Below are 24448 nucleotides of genomic sequence, written 5' to 3'. Positions count from 1 at the left end.
TAATACCTATTCTGTCCAATTAGAAGAAAAGCCTGATCGTCCTCCTATTATCGTTCATCACAACTGGATGACTCGTCATTCCGACGTTCACCTAGTATCCTTACAGTGAGTCCAATTATGAGTCTCTTTTGTCTTGTTTTGTTTTGTTGTTCTCTCTTCTTTACAGGTCTAACCCCAGCAGGGCAGTAATCTACAGCTGCTTGATTGTGAGATCCGTCGCACACTAGGTTGCGGTTCATTCGAGCCCATAGAGTGATGGTTGCGGAGAAGACACTGAGACAGCGAATGTCCATCCGCTCAGGACTTGCTATGACACTGTTCTCTCTCATTTGAATTAAGAATTTTAATTGACATTGTCTGTTATAGGAGAAGACGGACTAACTAATGAACGAGGGGAGTCCCAAGCAGATGTTCTATGATCAGACGATGATCAATAGTTGTTGTTACATGTTCAAGTTATTATATTTTACCCTAATTAAAATGGGATCAGAAGAGGAAAAAGTTGAGGCATTGTGCGTTAGGATATGTGGAGGTCATGAGGAAAGGGACTTGGTGGTGGGGGTTTGCTACAGACCACCACACCAAGAGGAAAAGCTAGACTTGGAATTCTTGAAACAGCTCTCGGAGGCTGTACAGTCTAGGGACGTGGTTGTCATACAGGACCTAAACTACCCTGACATCTGCTGGGAGGAGCAGTCAGCCAAATCCAACCGTTTATGTAAGTTTTTAACTTGCGTGCAGGACCTTCACCTAACGCAGGAGATATACGGTCCCACTAGGGGAATGCCTTACTGGACTTGGCATTGGCTATGGGGGAGGACCTTGTAGGGGAGCTGCGGTTTCGTGATCATCGTGGGGACTGTGACTATGGCATAGGGTGGGCAAGATAACTAGTAGGGTGGAAGTGCTTGACTTTAGGAAGGTTAACTTCAGTGTGCTTAGGAGTCTAGTCAATAACGTACTGCAGGAGAACAGTATTGACAAGATGGAAGTCCAGGAAGGGTGGTTGTTCCTAAAGGAAGTGATCCTATGGGCACAGAGGGAGACTATCCCGGTACGAGGGAAAAGGGGGAAAGGAACCAAAAAACTTCCTTGGCTAAACAGGGAAATCCAGGGGAACCTAAGGGCAAAAAAGAAGGCATATAGGCAGTGGAAGCAGGGGGAAGCCACCAAGGAGGAGTATACCTATTTGACCCGCACTTGCAGGGAGGCAGTTAGAAAGGCCAAAGCAACTACAGAGCTCAGGCTGGCAACACAAATTAAAGACAACAAAAAGGCTGTTTTTAGGTACATAGGGAGTAAAAGGAAGGCACAGGGCAGCATAGGACCCCTACTGAACAAGGAGGAGCAATTAGTGACAGAGAGGGGGGAATATGGCTGAGCTATTCAATAAGTTTTTTGCCTCAGTGTTCCTGAACAGGGGTCAAGATAAGTGTCCTAATGGGTTCTTAGATGGGCATCAGAGGGACACCAGCCTAACAAGTGTTGCCACTGACTTGGTGCAGAGTCATTTGGATGGACTGGATGTGTTTAAGTCAGCCGCCCCAGATGAGCTGCATCCGAGGGTACTGAAGGAATTGGCCGGTGTCACAGCAGAACCACTGGCAAGGCTGTTTGAGCACTTGTGGTGCTTAGATCAGGTCCTGGAGGACTGGAAAAGGGCCAGTGTCATCCCTATTTTCAAGAACAGGAGGAAGGAGGATCTAAGTAATTATAGGCCAGTCAGTCTCACCTCCATCCTTGGAAAGGTCTTTGAAAAGATTATGAAGGATCATATTTGTGGGAGTCCAGCGGGAAAAATAATGCAGCAGGAAACCAGCATGGATTTGTAGTGGGTGGATCATGCCTGACCAATCTGGTTTTGTTTTATGACAGGGTCACAAAATGCTTAGATGCAGGAGTAGAGGTGGATGTTGTTTTCTTGGATTTTAGCAAGGCCTTCGATATGGTATCTCATCCCATTCCCATAAATAAATTAAGAGGCTGTGATATAGACGTTTACACAGTCCAGTGGGTGGCAAATTGGCTTAGCAGTCACACCCAGAGTGTAGTAGTAAATGGATCAGTATTGACCTGGAAGGATACGGGTAGTGGGGTCCTGCAGCGTTTGGTCCTTGGGTGTATACTCTTCAATATCTTCATCAGTGATTTGGATGTGGGTGTGAAGTGTACTCTATCCAAGTTTGCAGATGATACTAAATTGTGGGGTGATATGCACACTCCAGAGGGTAGGGAATGATTGAAGGCAGACCTGGACAAGTTAGAAAAGTGGGCATTCAACAAGGAGAAATGCAAAGTGCTGCACCTAGGGAAGAAAAATGTCCAGCACACCTACTGCCTAGCAAATGACCTGCTCGGTAGCACGGAAGCGGAAAGGGACCTTGGAGTCCTAGTGGACCCCAAGATGAACATGAGTCGTCAGTGTGACAAAATCATCAGCAAAGTTAACCGCACTTTATCATGCATCAGCACACATCCAAGGAGGTGATACTTCCCCTCTATGCGGCATTGGTCAGACTGCAGTTGGAGTACTGCATCCAGTTTTGGGCACCGTACTTCAAGGAGGATGTTGATAGACTCAAGAGCGTTGAGAGGACGGCCACTTGTATGGTTAGGGGCTTACAGGACAAGCCCGCGAGGAGAGACTGAGGGACCTGGATCTCTTCAGCCTCCACAAGAGAAGGCTGAATGGTGATCTTGTGGTCACCTACAAATTCATTAGGGGTACACAGCAAGGGTTCGGAGATGCTCTGTCCGCCTCACCAGGGCGCCTCTTGGGGGTAATGAGGAACAATGGTCACAAACTGACAGAGAGCAGATTTAGGCTAGATATCAGGAAAACTTCTTCACGGTAAGGGTGGCCAAAATTTGGAATGGGCTTCCAAGGAGGGTGGTGCTCTCCCCTACCTTGGGGGTCTTTAAAAGAAGGCTGGATAGGCATCTGGCTGGGGTCATCTGGCCCCAGCACTCTTTAAGCAGACCCTACGATGACAGGCTGAGAGCCCTGGGGCTCTTTAGCCTGAAAATCTGAAGGACCAGGGGTGATCTGATGGCCACCTACAAGTTTATCAGGGGTGACCACCAGCATCTGGGGGAACGTTTGTTCACCAGAGCGCCCCAAGGGATGACGAGGTCGAATGGTCACAAACTACTTCAAGATCGTTTCAGGCTGGACATAAGGAAGAACTTCTTTACTGTCCGAGCCCCCAAGGTCTGGAACAGCCTGCCACCGGAGGTGGTTCAAGCACCTACATTGAACACCTTCAAGATGAAACTGGATGCTTATCTTGCTGGGATCCTATGACCCCAGCTGACTTCCTGCCCTTTGGGCGGGGGGCTGGACTCGATGATCTTCCGAGGTCCCTTCCAGCCCTGATATCTATGAAATCTATGAAATCTGTTGAGCTCCCTTCCAACCCTAGCATTTATGAATCTATGAATCTATGATACATTTAATTTTAAAAGCAATGGACACACACAGAAAGCAAATTTCTAGTCAGATAATCTAGCATGAGAGTCTGAAAGAATTTTACTTGGATATGATATTAAGTGATTTTTTGGTTTTTGAACTTTCAAGGACATTGTGCTGGATAAAGCTAATTATTTTTTTCATCCCATGCCATCTGCATAACTGCCTGCAGTTAAACGTCAGTGAGTGAACCTCTGAAGTTTCATCATTTTTACATGACTCACCTAAACAATTCATAATAATTATTCCAAGAAATACTAGTAGAATTTTTTAACTTCCAAGAGATAAAGCTTAATTCAAAAAAGAAAATTCTGTTCTCTACACCAGATTTGGAATGAGTAACTACTATTTGATATTTGAGGTCTTATTGAAAAAATATACAAAATGAATCACAGCCAGATTGGTAATCCAGCTAGTATACTCAAAACCAAAACAACAACAACAACAACAAAAAAACCACCTTAGAAAAATGTATGTGAAATCTGCAACTTCAGTTTTATAATCTGATAGACAGATACTGTGTATGTGTGGACAAGAATAAGAAAGGCACCTATAATAAAACAGAAATATTAGTTGGCAGTGACAACAGAGGACTGGAAGTCAATACTTCTTGGTAGTATACCTGGCCCTGATCTTGAATAGCTTTGTTACTTATGTTATTCATCTTTTTTGTGACACTGTTCTGGTGGCAAAACAGGAATTTACTTACCTTTTGCTGTGTATTTATCACCTTATGCTCATAAAAAATACATATTATTTTAAAAGTAAAGCATGCTTTGAGATCCTTCAACATCAGTGAAAAAGAAAACTGTTTACAGAAGTAACACAATTTATCAAATGTAAAATGAAAATGCTGTTATATGGTAAATATGTATCTTACTTGTTCGATGGTATATTTAATGGACAGGCACACAACTGGCAGTCTTCAATTGTCCCTTTAGTAGGATCTCCATAGAAACCAGGAAGACATCTGTTACAGTAAGGACCACCTGTGTTGTGCTTGCAGTCCTGAACAAGAGAGGGGAAGTACATAATATCATTCCCATTTCAGTTACAGAAATTGGGGATGGTCATCTTGCCCTTTCTCTGACCAGTTCAGGAATGCTAGGATATTCCAGGAAAACACTTCCATAAGGCAGTCTTTAGACTGTTTCAAGGGTACAACTAATGTTGTTTTATTTCTGGAGTAATTTCTTGAATAAAACTAGAAGGCTATTTAACATTGAACCTTTATCTTTGTAACATACAATTGCATTTTTGTGTTTAATTTTGTTATATTTTAAAACCACCTAACCCACTTAGTAGTGTGAAAATGTTTACTGCTGTCTGTTGTAAGGCTACAGTACGCTCTTCAGAATCAATGGCAGGGTTCAGGTACACATCTCAGATATACAGTACACACTATACCAGCCAGTCAGTGGAAAAAAATGAATGGTTTTTATAAGAGACTGAGCAGATAATGGGCCAAATCCTGAGTTTGGAATTTTACAGTTGAGAACAAAAGATCTCAGTGTTCAGGTGTACATAAGGCCTGCATTAAGGTTGTAGGCCATATCAGACCTAGGATATGGATTCATTCATTCTAGTGGCCTGCTTTCTAAGGACTCACCCAAAGGTCTCTTTTAAAACTCCAAATACCTTATGTGAATAGATATTTCTGAACCTGTGATTTAATTAAATATTTTCAAAGTACATTTAAAAAAAATTACTCATTTGCAGAGAAAATGGCATTGTCATTTGATATGCATATGTTATGATTTACATTTTAGAGTGGCATTGCCTGAAATATATTACCTTTCTGTTCATGGTACTTCCTAGTCAATGGCACTGTAGAGTCAAAATCACCTATTATTATAGATGTCTGTCTACTTCAGGAGGTTGGATTTTATTGCCTGTATGTGCAGTGACTGCCTTTGAAATGAAAGCATTAGTCAAGGCAATGTTTATACATTTTTAGAAACTTACATTGGAAATTAATGCCAGGCACTGAGACACTTGCAGCTGCCTAATTTTATGGATAGGGCCTTCAAGAATCTTTTAAAGGAAATCCACAGTAATATGATTTTTTTGCTTTAAGTACTAATGTTCAAAATTAATCAATAAGCCATACACAAAGTAACTAGGAACATTCATACTTTCAGAAAGCATTGTAACAAAACTGATTTCAATATGTTCCTCATAAAAGAAAACATACTATTTTACATCATACCAGTTTACTTGTAAATTAACTGAAAAAAACCCTGGTATCTGGAATGGGCTCACAAACCAACCTCACTCACTGGATCTAGTGCTCAGGATCAGCCTGGTGATTTGGAGAATCAGCATTTTGGCCACAGACACAGCTTTAAATGTTTTTCCTACATACCTCGAGGTACCAGACACAGCTTATGAATGCTGCAATGGTGGGCCGGATGGAGTGTCCCACAGGAGCATGGGGGCCCCCCGGCCTGATCAGTGGTGAACCCAGAAGTGGACTGGAAGTACTTCTGGTCCACTGCTGGGTCCACCGGAGAGCACTCAGGGGATGCCCCCTGCACCTCTCCAGCTTAGCAATTGACCATGGGGGGAACCTGGGAGATTCAGGAGACACAAGTCGCTGAGATGCAAGGGTGTGGGGGGGCCCCCTGGCGGGTTCCCCAGCGGGCCTGGAAGTGGACTGGAAGTGCTTCTGGTTTGCTTCTGGGTTGGCTGCTGACCCCTGTGGGTCTGCTGGGGACTGCCCCCCTCCTCCATGCTCCTCTGAGATGCTCCATCCGCTCCACCATCTCAGCATCTGCAGGCGGTCCACTATCGCTACTGGCCTCTGTTGATGCTGCCAGCAATACCTGCGGGAGGTTGCTGACCCCTGGTTGGCACTCACCACCCCCACCCCCACCAACAGTGCCAGTGGCAACTGCGGGAGCTCCATGCTTACCACCGCCACACTCCCACCGCTGCCACCATGCTCCTGCCACTGCCTGAGCAGCCACGCCTCCCCAGCCACCGGGGGCACGAGCTGTTCATGACTGAAGCTCCACACAGCCCTACTGTATGTGGCATGCAAGGCCAGTCTGGGGCGTGGTGACCATGCAAGACTTGCCCTGCATACTGAATCTGACACACGGGGCCAGTGTTTGTACCCATTATGGACCAGCCCTCGATGCAGTGTCCAAGCAGTGCAGGCACTGTATGCAGCATGCACCCCACTGAAGTTTGCAAGTCAGCTTCAGTTCCCATGTCATGTGCAGCCTATACCTGTGAGTTCTGCACACCATATGCAGCATGGAGGGACGGGGCCAGCACATGCTGCACGTATTGTGTGGGGCTGGTTTGAGATCCAGGCCACTGACAGGCATTTAATTTAATCCAATCTCTGATCCCAACAATCACATCTCTTGCCATGGCACATGTGCAGGGCAGAAATGCAATTATGGTATCAGGGATCAGATCCCAATCCTGCCCTATTGCTGGTGCCAAGGAAACCTGGGATCATGATCTTGAGCTCTCCTTATATCTGCAAGGAGCAAGCCAGGTGCTTACTGAGCCCATGGATTGGAATGCCAATCTGTTGATTGGTTCTCCCAGCTGCAGCTGCACACCAGAACCAGAAGTGCACTAGCCACACCTTCAATCTGAGGGGCAATGGGAACCAGCCACAAAATGATTACAAGAAAATATATTTAATAATGTTGTTGCTTATTAACCCCTTTTATTACACTGTTAATTGCATGAATGTCTCACCAGGTTACTACTTAAGATGTGATTACATCTGCCAGAAGCCCTAGAGGCAGCACTGTGGGCCAAAAAATAGGGCTTTATGGACCGAATCCAGCCTGCAGGCTAGATCTTTAACACCTCCAGTCTAGTTAATTTCTTTAAAGAGATAACAGTACAGGCAGTCGTCAGGCTTATGACACAATTGGTTCCTGAAAACCGCATCTTAAGTCGAAATGTAACTCAGAACCAAATTTCCCATAAGAAACAATGTTATAAATGGGGGGTTGGTTCCTGAACCAAGGCCCAATACCCTATTTTCACCAAAAATAACCCAGAATGTTGTACTCAATCAATTATAGATGAGTAATATAGCTACATTAATGTATTTATAGTGTAAATAGCAATTAAATTGTTTTGGAAGGACTCCTTTGAGGTGACTTTGCTGGACTTTTTGAAGGGCTCTTGGTTGGATTTTTTGAAGGGTTCTTGGATGGAGTCTTCTCTGGAGTATTTGCTGTAGGTTTTTCTGGAGACTTGTCTGTTTTCTTAAAAAAAGTGTCCAAGGAAGTTTGGACAGATGTTCTCCAGGGAGATGGGTGACACAGCGCATTGCCTCGCTGGCATAGCATGGCATTGGATCAAACGTTGTAAAGTCAAAACTGATGTCAGAAAGTTGAAACAGGGTGTCAATTTATAAATGTTGTAAGTGTGAACCATTGTAACTCAAAATGTTGTAAGTCAAGGACTGCCTGTAGTCTTTGCCATTTCATTTAGAGATCAACTGATGTTTCAGTTTTGTCACTGATTCAATATGGTCTGGTGTCTCAGAGTGCCTATATATGAGCAGCAAGGCTGCTCCAATGCACTGTAATAATTACCATGCTGCTCTGATGTGTGGTAATTACCACACTCCAGCTGACTCCAGCATCTTGTATATCAGCATCCCTGCACTGAAAAATGGTTTCACAGTTTCATAGTTTCTAAGGTCAGAAGGGACCTGAACAGATCAAGTCCAACCCCCTGACCTGGGCAGGAATGAGTGCTGGGATCATAACCCCCCAGCCGGTATCTATCCAACCTCCCACTGAACACCTTCAAGGTAGGGGAGAGCACCACCTCCCTTGGGAGCCCATTCCAGAGCCTGGAAGCCCTAACCGTAAAGTAATGCCTCCTGATATAAAGCCTAAACCTACTCTCAATCAATTTGTGGCCATTGTTCTTTGTTATCCCAAGTGGTGCCCGGGGGAATGGAGCCTCACCTATTTTCCGCTGGTCCCCCCCATGAGGTTATAAACAGCCACCAGATCTCCTCTCAGTCTTCTCTTGTGGAGGCTGGATAGATTCAGGCCCTTTGGTCTATCTTTGTAGGGCCTGGCCTGCTGCCCCCTGACCATGCTAATGGCCCTTCTCTGGACCCTCTCAAGGTTAGCCATTTCCCTCTTGAAGTGCGGCACCCAGAACTGGACACAGTACTCCAACTGTGGCCCAAGGGGTGGTTAGCTTTACTGACCGCTTCCTTGCATTGGCGGCTCATGTCCATCCTGGGGTCAGCAATGACTCCAGGATCCCTTTCAGCCACTGTGTTGACAAGAAGGGTGTTCCCCAGCCTGTAGGTGTGTTGCTGGCTCCTCCTCCCTAGATGTAGCACCTTGCACTTGTCTGCATTGAACTCCATCCTGTTCTCATCCGCCCACCTCTGTAACCTGTCAAGATCTAGCTGGATTCTGTCCCTCTCCTCCAGTGTGCCGACTTCTCCCCACATCTTTGTGTCATCAGCGAATGCTTTCCACGCCCACCTCCAAGTCGCTGATAAAGATGTTGAATAGCACAGGCCCCAGGACTGAGTCCTGGGGAACTCCACTGCCCACATCCCTCCAGGTCAAAAATGACCTGTCCACCACCATTCTCTGGGTGCGACCATCGAGCCAATTTACCACCCATCTGACTGTGTAGGCATCAATGCCACAGTCGCCTAGTTTTTTTATGAGCATGGGGTGAGAAACAGTGTCAAAGGCCTTCTTGAAGTCCAGGTACACGACATCCACCTCAACGCCCATATCCAAGGACTTCGTAACCTGGTGGAGGGGCACTTTAAAGATCATTTGATGAGCTTTAGTTAAAGTGCCCCCCACCACCATTTTTCATCATGGGGACACTGATACACCCTGCTCTGGGTGCTTTAATTAGAGTGGATCTCAGAGCCACTCTAATTAAAGCCCCCCAGTCCTCCAACCTCCAGAGCATGTGTATAAATGCCCTCAGTTTCCATTGTTCATAATTCATATAGTCCAAGACGCTATCTCTGACAGTGTCTAACACCTCATACTAGATGTTTTATTAGAAGGTGGAAGAACCATAAGATAGCCAACTTTTGGATGCTCTGCCTCCGCTTCCCCAGTTCACATTACATTATGTCCTGATCTCTAAATTTAGAGATTGTTCTAAGTCATGAAGCATGATGTTTATTTCATACCCCTTTTAAAATGTTTTTATTATTACTTATAACAACTCTGGATTTTCTTGTTGTCTATATATATGACCAATCTCTTGGAATTTTACTATATTTTTCACTTCAGTAACTTCTGGTAGCAATAGGTCCCACAGTCTAATTACACTTTTTGAAGATAGATTTCCTTCTGGCAGTTTGTAATCTATTAATTTAATTGAATATTCCATTGTCCTTGTGAGATGGAGAAGAGAAGGACCTGCAGCAGCAGTCACAGTCTCCAAGCTTCCTCTGTCTTCCACTTTCTGTGCCTTTCCCAGGGGATAGTAAGGTGTTACCTATGATGGTGGGGGGAGCCTGCAGCATGGTGCAGCAGGGGAGCCCATGGCCAGTGAGCTGGTTGGGGGTGGGTCGCCCATCTGTGTGCATAGTGCATCAGTGCAGGGGGACACTTGCCCATGAGTACAGTGCAGTGGTAGAGGCATGGGGAGAGCCACCCACCCACAAGGCAATGTCCCAGAAGAGCTGCGGCTCACACTAGTGTGGCCCGGGCAGCATGTAGCTCCTGCTGGCATAGTCCATGTGAAGTATGATGCCCAGGCACAGACCAGGCATTTCACCCAATACTTCCTATTATCTTTTAAACTCATGCCTATGTTTCTGGAAGATATTCATGCTTGATTTGTGATGGAGTCACTATATTTCTAGGAAGTCTGTTTTAACAGTAATGTCCAAGGTCCGTTTTGAAATTTTTTTACTTCAAATCCCAGCCACTGGTTTTTAGTGTGTTATAAGTAAGTTTCCCTGTGGGACTTCTTCTATCTGTACATACAGTCAAACTTCAATTAGCCAAATTCTCAGTAACAAAACTCTGAGGGGTTTGATACTTCCCATGAGCTTTCACTTCAGTGAATAGGTTTTTACATACTGGTCAGAATTCTGTGTTCACAGACTTATCTATGGATGTCCTGGATGGCTGTTGCCAGCTTTCCTGCTAAGCTAGTTGACCTTTGGGAAAATCAGATATCTACAACTAGGGGACCTATGCAGGAGTCCAAGGAAGCTGTAGCCCCAGTTTTAAATAGCCAGGGTGAAGTCTTAAACAAAAAGAAAGGAGGCAGACCTGCTCAACAGCTACTTTGTCTCAGTCTTCAGAAAAAATTACACTGCTACCAGAGAGCTAATAAGGATTATTTGGATAAGCAAAGAGACACGCTGAGGAATGAGATAACAAAAGAAACAGTTAGAGAGCTTTTGCAGTGTCTGAATGCATTCATCAGGGCCTGATGAACTTCGGTCCCAGGGTACTGAAGAAACTGGCAGAGTTCTCAAAGCCCTTTGCAAAAAATATTTATGAAGCCATTGGGGAAAAGCGAGGTACCAGATGACTGGAAAACAACATAGTCCCCCTCTTTAAAAAGCACAGAAAGGTTGACCCAGGGAACTGGCTACCCTCATCTCAATACCTGTGATGTTACTGAACATACCATCATTTGCAAGCATCTGGGTAAGGAAAGGCTGGTCCTGAGCAGCCACTATCTTCGTTGGCAATCCCTCAGTTAATGGATTGTCTTCCATTATTGTCTTATCTGTGTGCCCAAAGATGGCCGATGAGGCCTTTCTAGGATTGACAGACTCTGCTGAAGCATGAGCAGCCAGTATGGATTTATTACAAAAAAAAAGTGCCAAATAAACATTATTTCCTTTTTCAACAAGATAACAAGATAAGGTAGTTGGGTAGATGAAAGGAATGAAGTGGACAGGATGTGCCTGGATTTCAGCAAGGCTTCTGACAAAGTCCTACATGACCATAAATGAAGTGGAGAAATGTGGGATAGACAAAAATATTGCAAAGTGGACAGACAACTGGTTCAATAGCCACATGCAAAGGATAAGGATAAACAGATCCAGGTCAGAACAGCAAGTAGTTTTGAGGGGAGTCCCATGGGGGGTCTGTCCTAGGCACAGTGCTCTTCAATGTATTTATTAATTATTTGAATGCTGGAAAAGCATGTATTGAGCAAATTTGCAGATGACAAAACTGGAAGGGATTGCAAATACACTGGAGGACAGGTGCACAATTCAGAAGGATCTTGACAGATTGGAAAGTTGGGCTGGGACTAATGAAATCAAATTCAGTGCTGACAAATGTAAGATGCCACACTTTGGGAAGAATAATAAAAAAAAAATACAAAATGGGTGACAACTGGCTGGAAGTACTACAGAAATGGATCTGGGAGACTTGGTGGATCACAAGCTCAATATGACTCTGCAGTGTGATACAGCTGCACAAAGGGCAAATAGAAATTTGGGCTGTGAGAAAAGGAGCATTAGATGCAAGATACAGGAGGTGATTGTGCCCCCTTTACTAGGCACTGGTTAGACCTCACCTAGAGTAGTGTGTACCATTTTAGCTTCCGTGGTTTAAAAAGGAATGTGGAGAAATTCGACAGAGCTTGGAAAGCAAATCATACAAAGTGAGGCACGTTCAGCTTACAGAAAAAGCAATTAAGAGGCAACATGATAGGAATCCTCAAATATCTGAGGAACTGCTATAAAAAAGAAAGAAGGGAAAACTTTGTATTTCTTGCTGTAGAAAAGACAGTGAAATGGACTGCCTAGAGAAGATGTGACATTTCTATCACAGCAGATGTTCAAGAAGAGGTTGGATAAGCTTTGGCCAGAGATGATCTAAGTCCTAGGAGTATTCTCTGGGTATTTTCAATGCTTCTGGGATTTCCAGGTTGCCACATGGGGCTTCCCCCTTCCCACCACCCCTGCTGCTTCATCTTACGGGAGGAGGCTTCTTCACCTTCCTCAGAAATACTGGATGCTGCTGCAACCAAGGCAGAGGATTTTGATTGGGGTTTACCTATTCTCTTGCTGGAACTAAAGCCCAGATATTTCTTCCTAGAGAGCCTTGCCCCTCTGCTCAGGGTCAAACTGACTGCCACATTTGGGGTCAGGAAGGAATTTTACCCCATGGTCAACTGGTATGGAAAGTAGGGATTTTTAACTCCCTCTGCAGTGGAGAGTGCATCCCTCTTCCTTAGATCTTTTGAGCATATTTTAACAGCAGCAGCAGGACACTGACCACCATTGTGCCATAGGTTAGCCTGTGGATCAGAGTTGATTGTGTAGTTTTAGTAAGAGGCTAGATAAGATTTTGTATGATATGGTTTAAATAGGGGTGGTCCTGCCTCAGGCAGGGGGGTGGACTAAATCAGTGTTTCTCAGCCTTTTTTGTACCAGGACCCATTTGTAAACATTGATGGCTAGTCCTGACCCAGTAAGTAGTTTAAGTAGAAAACACACAAGTATTTTGGCCTCAGAATACTTATTGTACACTACAAGTTAAAGCAGTCTTAATTTTAAAGACAAAAATCAATAGCAACAGGAAACAATGTTAACATGTGGCTCTCCATTACACTCAAGTGGCATTCATCATTGTGTATTCTGCACAATGAAAATTTCCAGTACCCCTTGCTCCTGACTCAAAGCCCCCCGGCCCTATTGGTGCCCCTCATTCCTGACTTGCAGCCCCCTGGCCCTGCTGATGCCCCTTACTCCCTACCCACAGCTCCCTGACCCTGCCCCTCATTCCTGAGCCACAGTCCCCTGTCCCCCCAGGCTATGCTGGTGCCCCTCTCTCCCAACCCACAGCTTCCTATCCCCCCAGTCCTTTGGAGCGGGGAGCGGGGAGGGAGGCAGCTTCCCTCATTCTGCCTGGGCCAAAGCACGATTGTTGCAGCAGCTCTGACTTATATAGGTGGCAGTGGAGTGAGTCTGGCCTCAGCATGGCCTGGAGGGAGGAGAGGGGATGGGGCTCCCACACCGCACCAGATAGCCTGACCATGCCCCCCACCCTCAGCAGTATCTCATGGCTGCACCACCCCTGTGAGCACGGGCACTGGCCCTGGTGCTGCCAGCCCAGCCATGCAGCTCCCCATTGCCCCCAAATGGTCCCCCCACACTTCTCCACTGGAGGGGCAGACACCTCTCCCCGCAACCCTTACCCTGTTGCAGTCCCAGCACCCAGACATCTTCCTCTAGCTCCAGCATGTACCTTCCCCACCTCACAGACCCATCCTTTCCAGACACCCTTCCCCCCAACACACACGAGTGCCCCCCTGCACAGCTCCCCAGAGAGTCCCCATACCCTAGTCCTCTAATCCCCACTCCCCACAGACTTACATGCATCCAGCTGCTAAGGGTGCTCCCACCACCCTGCCTGACTGTATGCCAGCCATGTGCATGTGCATAGGCAGATACATTTGGCACCCCTTACCTTCAATCACTCCAATAGATCCTTGTAGACTGGAAGGCCACAAGCTTGCAAGGGTAAACCTGTGCTTTCCCACATTTTTCTGTGACTAGTCGCAACCTTTCAAATATTCTTGTGACCCACTTTCGGGTTGCAACCCATGGGTTGAGAAACACTGGACTAGATGACCTTCAGACCCGCTTATCTATGATTCTACAAGTCTTTGAAATCTTGAATTCATCATGATCAGGGAAAACTGAAGACAAAATAAAAGCCTGCCTGCCTGGCTTCTCTGACAGTTGATGGTACATGAAAAATGGAGTATGAATGGGGACTTACTATCACTGGTGCTGGAACAGAGATATATTTTGCCCTTGTGTCACTGGCTGCAGGGGAAAGGGGTGACTCAGCCCCAGAAAGAACCTTGCTGTACTCTATCATAGGAAGGCATGGAAATTCATGGTTTAAGACAATATTAGTAAGAGGACATGCTTAATTAACATATCCTTTGCCATCAGGACCAATGCACTTCCCAGCCAACTGTTGACTTTGGGTACAGATGAGAATTGCCTTCTCCTTTTCTATATTTATTAAAAGGAAGGATGCTGAGATAGCTCCCCCTCACTATTGTCCATCTGCTACCAGTCTTACACTGATTTAGCAAAGCTAACACTTATAAAATTTAAGCTGATTTGTTGTGTTTTCCATGCCAGAAATGACTAAAAGTGCACAATGCCCACTAGCTTAAAAGCACTTGCTTCCTGCTAGGTCTTGTCCAAATGGTGTAGGCTCCCCATTTGCATGAATGAGTGAAATAAAATGAAGACCAAGTCCCCAAAGGTTCCTACTTCCAGTTTTGATACCTTAGAAAAAAGATCTTCTGGGATCCATTTCCCATCAGATTAGTGACAGACTGCAGTGAATGTTAACAGCATGAAAAGCTTTTGTGCTTCACAAGGACTAGATTTAACCAACCTCCTAATGCTGCACTAACTGTGAATGTGTAATACCACAAAAAAGGATTTCTGCATGGTTAGAACTTGCACTGTGTACCAAAGCAGTTATCATGTATATCACAATGGTAATGAGAATGATGTCTCACACAGCTCTCTATATAGCTGTTCTAGGGATCAAAGGGCTTTGCAGGTTATTGTACGATGTGCATTAGAAATAAGCTTTTTATACAGGCCTATGCCAGAGCAGATGATCTGAGCTTTTATCATGAGTCAAAAACATATTTCAGTTGCTTTTCAACTGCATTTCAAAGCCAAGGAAGAGTAAAAAGAAGTATCATATCAGTAAATTAGGTGCCTAAATTGTCTGTTGTATTACTGAAAAAACACCATGAATAATAATGAGGAGGCCAAAAGGCTGCGTAAATCTCAATAGAAAGAATGCCTTTGATGTGAAACATTTCTCTTTTTCAGCATTCAGACTTCTCCCTCCTTCACTTCAAAAGCCTTATGATCCAAAATGAATAGCAGCATTTAACAGCCTGCATGGATAGTAACCAATCTAACTTCACTCACGGTGCACTTAATGTGACTTACAAGGAAACCCCAAACAGATTATTGAGCATTTCTGTTCTACTTTTCTCTACAGGATGACACAGTGTAAGCTCAAACAGCACAGTACTGAGTACAGAATAAATGCTTGATAATGTTGTAAGATTAGATAGATGTTGCACATTACACTTTTCAACTGTATATAGTTTAAGTCTGTTTCACTTCTGTCTGACCCTGTTAGGAGATATAGGAAGAGCTTTACTCATCTGTCACTGGTTCACCGGTGATCATCAGCTTAATAGTGAACAATCACTTGACTACACAGCCCCACAACCCCCTATCACTCCCCATGATGGAGTGGGAATAAATGAGAGAGAGAAAAATGAAGAGAGATCTTCCAGGTTTAGGGACAAATAACTCACACAAATAAGGTACTGAACTATTGTAGCTGAGCAAGTGGCTCCCAAATTTCATCTGGCCATGTACCTCTAAACAAAATAGCCCTGAGCTGCTGATTTACCTTTTGGAGCCTACCGTCCAGTCTTTCCTTTTTTTTCTTGTTAACTGGTGTTATCCCATATTGATGTTACAGAGACTGTGGCTGGAAAGTACAATCAGTAATGTAATAAATTGTCTCTATCTTTGTAAGAAAAGACAAATCCATATCAGCCTAGTGATTAATTTTTTTTTTCATTGCATATAGAGGAAAGAATTCAAAATGTGACTGTCATGAGGGCATTTTTTTCCTCAGTACGACTTTAAAAAACATAGAGTATAATTAAACTGAGAATCATTGTAGGTTTCTATTCATGAAAAAGCAATTTGAAAAATCCACTGATCCACAAATTAAGGATATCTTGTTTTGTACTGCAATGCAATTAAACATCTTGTGCGGGGAAAAACAGGAAGACCGATGATAATTCTGAATACCAAATTACACTGTAAGAACCCTGAATTTTCATTTTGCAGTTTTCCCAGCAGCTTTTTCTTAAGGAAATAAAAAGGAACATTTAGAAACATACAGTACAGGGTCTGCTTGAAATTCTGCAGGGAAATGAGAGTATGATATCCCACTAAATTGGCACTGGCTCAAATTGTGTTTCTGCAAGACTAATGAAATGAGAAATGTTGTTTCAAGCTTCATGCCATGTCAGACAATATAAAACTAAAATGCCCTTGAGTTAATCAGAACAGTCTTTTCAGCATAATTCACTCATTCCAAAAGGCTACTGAGCTGGCTGGAAATAGCAGCGTACTGGTAGGCTTGTTCTGGATAATAGTATGGACTTAATTGCTGAATTAGGAGGTAAATATAGTGAAGTATATATGCTTTCTATAAGAAAAATTCTGGTTTCTATTTAAAACCAAACCATATACTTTGAATGAAAAAAAAAGTCCTGATTTATTAAGCATCTTTTTGAGGCTTCCTAGGAAGGTAGAAGAAAGCCAACAATACCTTGCTGTTGTAGTGAAATAGAATTACGAAGTTACGTACTATAGGCAATAAATAAACACCTGGCAGGAGACAGAGACAGGAAGAGGAAAGAAATCTTCCTGGAAGACATACTGATATCCTTTGCTGCCTTTTCAACATGTCATGTATTATCTTGTTGATCTGGTTTCAATACTTCACACCAACATGAATAAATACTTCTTTCAGTTTATTTGCAGAAGCTACTTTATCCTGATACAAGGGTATTCTTAACTTCAGAAGCGGTTCAATATAAAGATCTCTTCTGTCAAATCACTGCTTCTTTTTCTAGACTACTTGTGGTCCCAAAGGTGGCTAATTCAATTGCACTGGTATACTGAACTGATCTTGGCAACATCAATCAGGTTTCCCATGGGCAGTGAGACTTACCAGGCATTCTCCAGTGATATCATCACAGAACTCCGTGTGGTCAAAACATGTGCACGGCTCACAGATCCCACCAAAAATAGTGCCGTTTATTCGCCGATGCCTAGGCCAGCAAGACTGCAAGAAACACCACACATTTGTCAGATAGTGAGGCAATATATTTTATTTTTTTAAATAAAAAGTGTTGAAGTTGGCAGATTCACTGAGAAAATGTACTTGTTAAATGGCGAAAAAATACTGAAACTTATCTAGAGAGCTATTCGTCCTGGTACTGTGGCTTTGCACTGACCTTAGATTTATTGGCAGGTGTGAGATTAGAGGAAGCTTTAACTTGATCTTTCTTCTGAAATGGTAAAATAAAGCAAAGAAATGAAGAACTGAACTATGACAGAGCCAAAGCAAGAGGTGCAGATTGAAAAATAGCCAGGAGACAAACTGCTGAAAGACAGAGAAGGAAAAACAAAACAAAATGAAAAACCTAACCAAGGGGACCATATTGAAAAATTCAACTGTAAACAACAATTACAATACAATTTAGTCTTTCTTGAACAAGACGTTGCATTAAATTAAAATCTGGTTTTAAAACAGAGTAGGCCCTTTTATTTAGGCATTTTTTTTACTATATATGTGTAATATTTTCCCTTTAAAAGGAACTCCTGCAATGCTTAAAAATGTAGATACAATATTAAACGCATACCTAGATTAACCTGAGCAAAGGTGACACCTTACAACAGTGATCCATCCACAAGAATTCTGCTTTTTCTTTGTTCATAGCAAAACAACAGGGATCAGTCTTCCTTATAACATATGTATTGCGGAAAAGTCTTTAGAGTTTTCACAACTGCCTTCCCCTCTAAGGTTGTTCACGTGGTCCAAGAATGTTGCACCATAAGTGGTACATGGCATGCTGTCCCGACCTTTGCATATGATGAAGTGGTCCTTACCTTACAGAGATTAATCTATTAATTTGTTTAACAATGTTTTCCAAACAACCTACAGGTAACAAGTGATACCACTTCCCCTTTTAAGGGATGTTGCTTTCGTATAGGCATGGACCTGTAGTATGAGATAACTTTGAAGAATAATTAAAAAAAAAAAAAAGAAACGTTTTGGGAAAAGACATTGAGTTTTTGCTTTTTTGTTTTTTGCTAGGTATTTTTCATGAAGACATACATGAAGATGTCAAATTAATAAGAGAAAAAGCCTTAAACAGAAACAGTACTTTCTTTTGCCTGTTGTGTAGAAGATATAAATAAGTGTCTAAAAAGACTCTGTGGGCATCTACACGAGACGCCCACTGCTCAGTTGTTACTGCGCAGTCATTTAGTCCTAGCATAACCAAGTACTAAATGACTGCACGCAGGAGCTCTTACTACTGCACAGTAGCATTGTATTATGGTTTGTGACTGGCAATGCTACTGCATGGTAGTAATGAGCTATTGTGCAGTATTAATAAGCTACTATGCAGTAACCGTCTCATGTTGACACAGCCTATAGGTTCAAATCTTTCCTCCTCTCTATACACACAGATATTTTTTTTCCTAGAAACAATTAATATTATAACAGGCATTTGTATAAGTGCCATGTTGCATGATTTTAGGCTGAGATTTTACTCAAGGTCCTAGATGCCTATTCCCATCCTGATTTAGTGGGGTATAATATTAAGATTATTTCTCTGAGGGGGGTGACATTTAAAGAGAGGAAATAAGATAGATTCACAAGGAGCAAGCATAGTCCCAGATAGTTATGGAAGCAAAAGTAAAACACAAGAGACATGGGCAGATCTAGTGGAGAACAGGTGGTGTACTGCATCATCATGTACAACACAACACATATTTTTCTCCAAATAAAAGGAAATTAAAAGCTTTACTAAAAAGCTAGGGGCATAGCTATTACTCAGTATACGATTGAACCATACACAATTATAACTTTATTGAAATGTGCATTTATTTGCTATATCATATATTTTGCACAACAAACTAGGCAAAAATACTCAAAAGATATTGTTTTCTTAGTCCTGTAGTCATTAGAATTAAATGTACATCTCTTTTTCAGATTCATAAGACAAAATCTAGCCTTTCTAAACACCTTGAAAATGCATCCAATGCTTCACTGAAAGTTATTTACTCACCTGAGAAAATATTTACCTGAGGGAGCATACAGACATTACACTTAGGCTGGTCTAAGTAAATATAGACTGATCTAAACTTATAACTGTACAGATGTACACACAAACTGGTCTAACAATGGCACAAGCAATTTAGAACAGATTATGTCCAAGGTGCACTAAATCAAGACTGATTCAGGCTAAAGCGATCTATTGAACATCTGTACTGTTCCCTCATTGAATCAAGTTACATAGCTGTTCTCCAGCATCCCAGTGTGCTTTGTGGTCACCCCACAGTTCTCCCTGCTGGGGAAGCGTGCTTGCAACTTAACCTGCACTAGGCTTCTCTGGCCAAGTACCCAGCAGACCCTGTCCCCAGGCTGTCCTAGAACCGAGTGACAGCTGGTGGGGGGAAGTGTGGTAGCTGTGTCCCCTGTACAGGCCCTGGGACCCAGGCATTGGAGCCCATGGATCATGCCTTCACACCCCCAATACCTCATCATGGAGCACCCCACAACCTACACTCACATCCCAACACTGAGCCCAGAAACTCTGCACTCAGGAACAATCCCATGGACCTTGGCCCTGGCCCTTGAGCGCACAGCCAGGGACCCCCACACCTTCTAACCCACACCTTCAGACTCAGGCACAGCCCCATGGACCCTGACCCTGGCACTAACAGACCCAGCTGGGGACCCCCAGACTCTAGCACAGCCCCATGGATTCCACATCTCAGTGGCCAGGCCCAGGCACCCTGCAACCCAGATCCCTGCATGGTCACACCCACACGCCCCAAGCAAGAGCCAGTGTGGACAGTTCACTACTAGGACAGGGTGGGAGGGGTAGAACTTCAGGACTGGGCTGGCATGACAGTGACCCTGTCACCTCCATGGCTCGGCCACTGTCGGCAGGTACTGGGGCTACGTGCACCTGGTGTGCTGCCAAGGTTTTTTTAGCTTGCTGTTTCTGGGGCACTGGGACCCAGGGGAGGGGTACGGGTCCCTGCCAGGGGAGGGGCATGCCAAGGTTTTTTTAGCCTGCAGGTTCTGGAGCACTGAGACACAGGGGCTTTGAGCATGCCAGCAAGAGCAGGCAGGCAGAAATCACTGGAAACTTTGGGCACAGGCAGGGCATGGCCTGCCATCCCAGTGTTGGTAGGTAGAGGCCCCTTGAAATTTCCAGACCAAGGCCTAGGCCATTGCCAGCTGGAAGCAATTGGAAAGTTTGAGGTCATGAGGGTGGCAAGTTTGATGAAGCCCCAGTTGCTGTGAAGCAGCAGCCACACCCAGCTAGAGTGAGGAGAGCCAGGAGCTGGGACTCATACCCACTTGCACCTGTCCTTCCATCCATCTATCCATCCATCTGTCCACCCCCTCCTTGCAGCCCCACCCATGGATGCCAATACCCCACAGGTACCACCATGCACCACAAATGAGCCTGTCCCATCCTCCTGCAATACCCAACCCTGGTCACACAACTGGAGCCATGAGAAGATGAGAGATCTTGTCACCATCTGTAGCATGCAGGACTGTGAAGTAGATTACCAAGAGCAGCTAACAAATAATAGAATTGCAGAAGAAAGTCTGGTTCAATTAGTAGAACCTCAAGGCTATTACAAAGAAGAGATGAACATTAATATCTGTAGAATGAAGCAGTTAGAAGGAATCAGGTAGATTATAGTTAGCCATGAAGTAAATTGACTTCCTCATGGCTCCCTGAATAGAAAGGCTGCTGTCACTACCAAGTAGTTGGTTTTAAACTTTGGGTAGAGCAGAAATCAAAGGAGCATGCAACTGCACTCCTGCACCCCACCTGGATCTGCCCCTGACAACAGACTCCCCAGAGCAGTTGTTGGAACGCTGGATAGAAAGTAGCTAAAGATGATAGGAAGAATAAGTAGATAGATGAACAGAAGGTCAGCAGAGCGGTATGGGTAGAATTAGGTGCCTATTGCAACCATTTCCATGGATATTGCAGCTGTGACAATATCTCTCTTCTCAGAAACATCTGAGCAACTGAATAATTTTCCTTGCACAAATTCTTGTATGAAGTAAATGTGAAACTCATGTATTTGACTATTCTTACCCATTACGGGAATTTAGTGGGATTGGATAACTTCTAATGGAACAAATATCAATCCAAACCTCTAACCAGACACTGTGTAAGTAAATGAGCTGGACAAGTACCTTGTGTTATCTATCTCAACACTTCTTCTTCTTATTTATTATTATTTATTTTCTGCATTTCTACAGCATTTGGAGCTCAAGTCAACTGCCACAGGTTGATTATTTTATGAATGTATACACATGGGACATCACCTTTTCAGAACAGGATATTAAAAAAAAGAAAATTTAGCACCTTATCAGTAAATGTATAGATGCCTGAGGTTTGAGGAAACAGAATGTTGGCAGTGTAACCCAGAAATCAAGAGTTTAACCATTTGTAATATTTCTTATAATGGCGTTTATCTATCCCTAATCTCAAGTACTGTTGTCTGTGGGAGATTCCAGACCTCACAGATTCCTCCTCCCCAATCCTTATAAGAATTACAGGCATCTTGTCATGGGCTTGAATGGGCAGTACCTTGTGATTTTTGTGACAAATCAGAACCAGCCAACAGTAACACTTTGAATTTCTAGTACAGAATGCTCAAAAGAGGGAAATTGCATAAAGTAATACAAGGAAATCATGCTCTTCTTGCTGCCATTCACTATAAAATGAAAAGGATAAATTTCTTGAAAAGAATCCTCTACAGTACATTATTCCCTCAGCCCAAAGTCTCCAATCATGCAACTGAGAGCACAGAACCTTGGATCCTCCATCCACACAGAATCCTATCAATTATACTACTGTGATCTTCACTATTAATTGTAGGATCTGGGCTTTAATGTGCATCAGATCCATGGGAAATGTTATAAACTGGTGGTAATTGTGAATCATTTGAACAAAATAAACAAGGGTATCTGACTTTCTGGAGGTCTGGCTATAAAATCCTGGATGTTGTGGAGATCAGAAAATTTGAAATAATCAAGATGAGAAATGGGTAGAAGGTTGGAGAGGGAATTTCAGCAGCATCAAGGTAGATAAGAATTCTACCATGTTCTACAGGTGGCAATAGTCAGATTTAGAGACAGTTGAAGACATGGAGCGTCTAAAATTTCTGGCTTGGAGATCAAAGTTAAAATCTGAATTAGGAAGAAGAATAGAGAAGTCAACACATGACTGTGCCTTCTTAAGTAATTGTATCTACTCCAAAAAGCTGCATCTAAGTTATATTTTCATCTGATTTTGTTTACATCTGACTTTGATATGAATCTCCACAAATTCCTTTAGGTCTTCTTTCTAGATTAGCATTTCTAGCCCCAGCAACACACAAAAAGCATTTGGCATGAAATGAGACTCTAAGCCCTAAATATCATATATAAGCATGGGATGCTTTAAAGAAAAAGAGAACTGACAAGGAAATGCCTAGAGTGTCTGTGTAAATGGCACATTGTTTGTAGTTTTGTGAAGCAGAGCGTCTTGGTGCTTGAAACCACTTCCTTAGAGGCATAGCTTTTGAAGAATGTTATGTTCCTTACTTACCTCAAGCCATGTTCTTTATAAGTCAGTTAAGCATATGTGTAGTTATGTGCACACACAATGCACATATGTTAGTGAATCTGTGTGAATATGTTCACATTTTGAATGCGTGGTTATGTTAAACTTATAACCTTCAACAACAACAGAACAAAAGGAAAACCATAAACATCAATACACAAAAACCCTGAAGGACAGAAGGAGAGATTCAATAACAGCAATGCTAGTAATCCAGTTTATTCAACACAAGCTATATAATTGCTATTTTCCTTCTAGTACTCAAACACAGCACATGTTTCACATGTATGTACAGTGTCACTACATCTATCATTGGTAAAATAAACAATAAAGCTGAAGAGCCAACAGAACCTCTTTCCTTTGTTTTTGGAAAATGTCTTTCCTCCATAATGTAATGTGCAGATTATTGGGCTTTGAACTATTTTCAAATATGGAACAACATCCTAAGAGCCTCCTGAGCATTCCAGCACTACTTTAAGCTGATCAGGCATCTCAAACTATCATGCATTCATCTAAAAGCAGGGCTGGATGGGCCCTTGAGAGGTCATCTAATCCAGCCTCCTGCCTGACAACATCAAATGGTCACAGAACCAGTAATATATAGGATTCTGCCTCTCTTCTTACCATAGCATGATGTGGAAACATCCCCATTATTTTATCCTGGACTAATGTAATCATTAACTGCACGTCTTAGTTTGTGTTAAGATGCAACAAATACGTACCTACGTATCCACTATGCATAGGGTCCTGTTTTGTCTTCCAACTCTTACAAAGCTATGTATCAACTTAATTTTAATTTTTGCAATAAAGCTTTTATATCTATCTCTTGTGAATTAAAGTAACTAAGCAAGGAAACACACATGATTTATGTAAGAAATGGGACTTTGGGATCTAAAACTATGTCTTCCAAATAATTAGGAACTTTGGAAATGATTACAAGAATTCTTAAGGACTACAAGGTTGCCAGTTGTGAATATGAAATTTTAAGTAGCAATTTCCTATATGATCCTAAATCCAAAGGAATCTATTAACAAGGACAGCTTAATTGCTATTTTGCATTAAGGCAGATTGGAATTGCTGGACTGTTGTGTCAACACAATCACTTGCACGAAAGATAAATCTCTTGACTCTCTTAATACTCACTTCACAAGAGGTGCCTCCATACCCTGGGGGACACTGACAAACCTCCACAGCAGTTGCCACATTCCTGCCAGTTGAATAACGATCAGCAGCTTCCAGACTGACCCCACTCAACCTATGTTTAACAAAAAATAAAACAATTAACTTGTGAATAAAGTACAGATTTTATAGCAGTATGTTTGCAGCTGGATGCAACTGGGAGTTAATAGTGGACACGTTTACATAAGATCATGACAAAACCCATGTTATTGCGCTAATGCATAGTTGAATTAGTCTACTGAGCATTAGCATCACTAAAAAGGGGTGTGCCAGTGTTACTGTGAAGTAGCACTAGTTACTGCACATTTAGTTAGTACCTGTTATTAC

The 24448-nt window shown here is 43.0% G+C and overlaps 1 protein-coding gene across 1 annotated transcript in view; it reads right to left on the bottom strand.

Annotated features, from left to right (window-relative positions):
• The window catches only part of LAMA2 (laminin subunit alpha 2), a 559328-nt gene that overhangs the window by 223693 nt on the left and 311187 nt on the right, over positions 1 to 24448 (bottom strand). The window contains exons 16-18 of the mRNA XM_006029173.3: positions 24086 to 24197; positions 17242 to 17355; positions 4350 to 4477 (exon numbers count right to left, since the gene is read on the bottom strand). Coding sequence (XP_006029235.2) covers positions 4350 to 4477; positions 17242 to 17355; positions 24086 to 24197 — 354 coding nt within the window. The remainder of the gene's footprint in view (positions 1 to 4349; positions 4478 to 17241; positions 17356 to 24085; positions 24198 to 24448) is intronic.

The sequence above is a fragment of the Alligator sinensis genome, unplaced genomic scaffold (genome assembly GCF_000455745.1).
Source record: "Alligator sinensis unplaced genomic scaffold, ASM45574v1 scaffold889_1, whole genome shotgun sequence".
Lineage (NCBI taxonomy): Eukaryota > Metazoa > Chordata > Crocodylia > Alligatoridae > Alligator > Alligator sinensis.
This window is presented reverse-complemented; position numbering and strand designations above follow the sequence as displayed.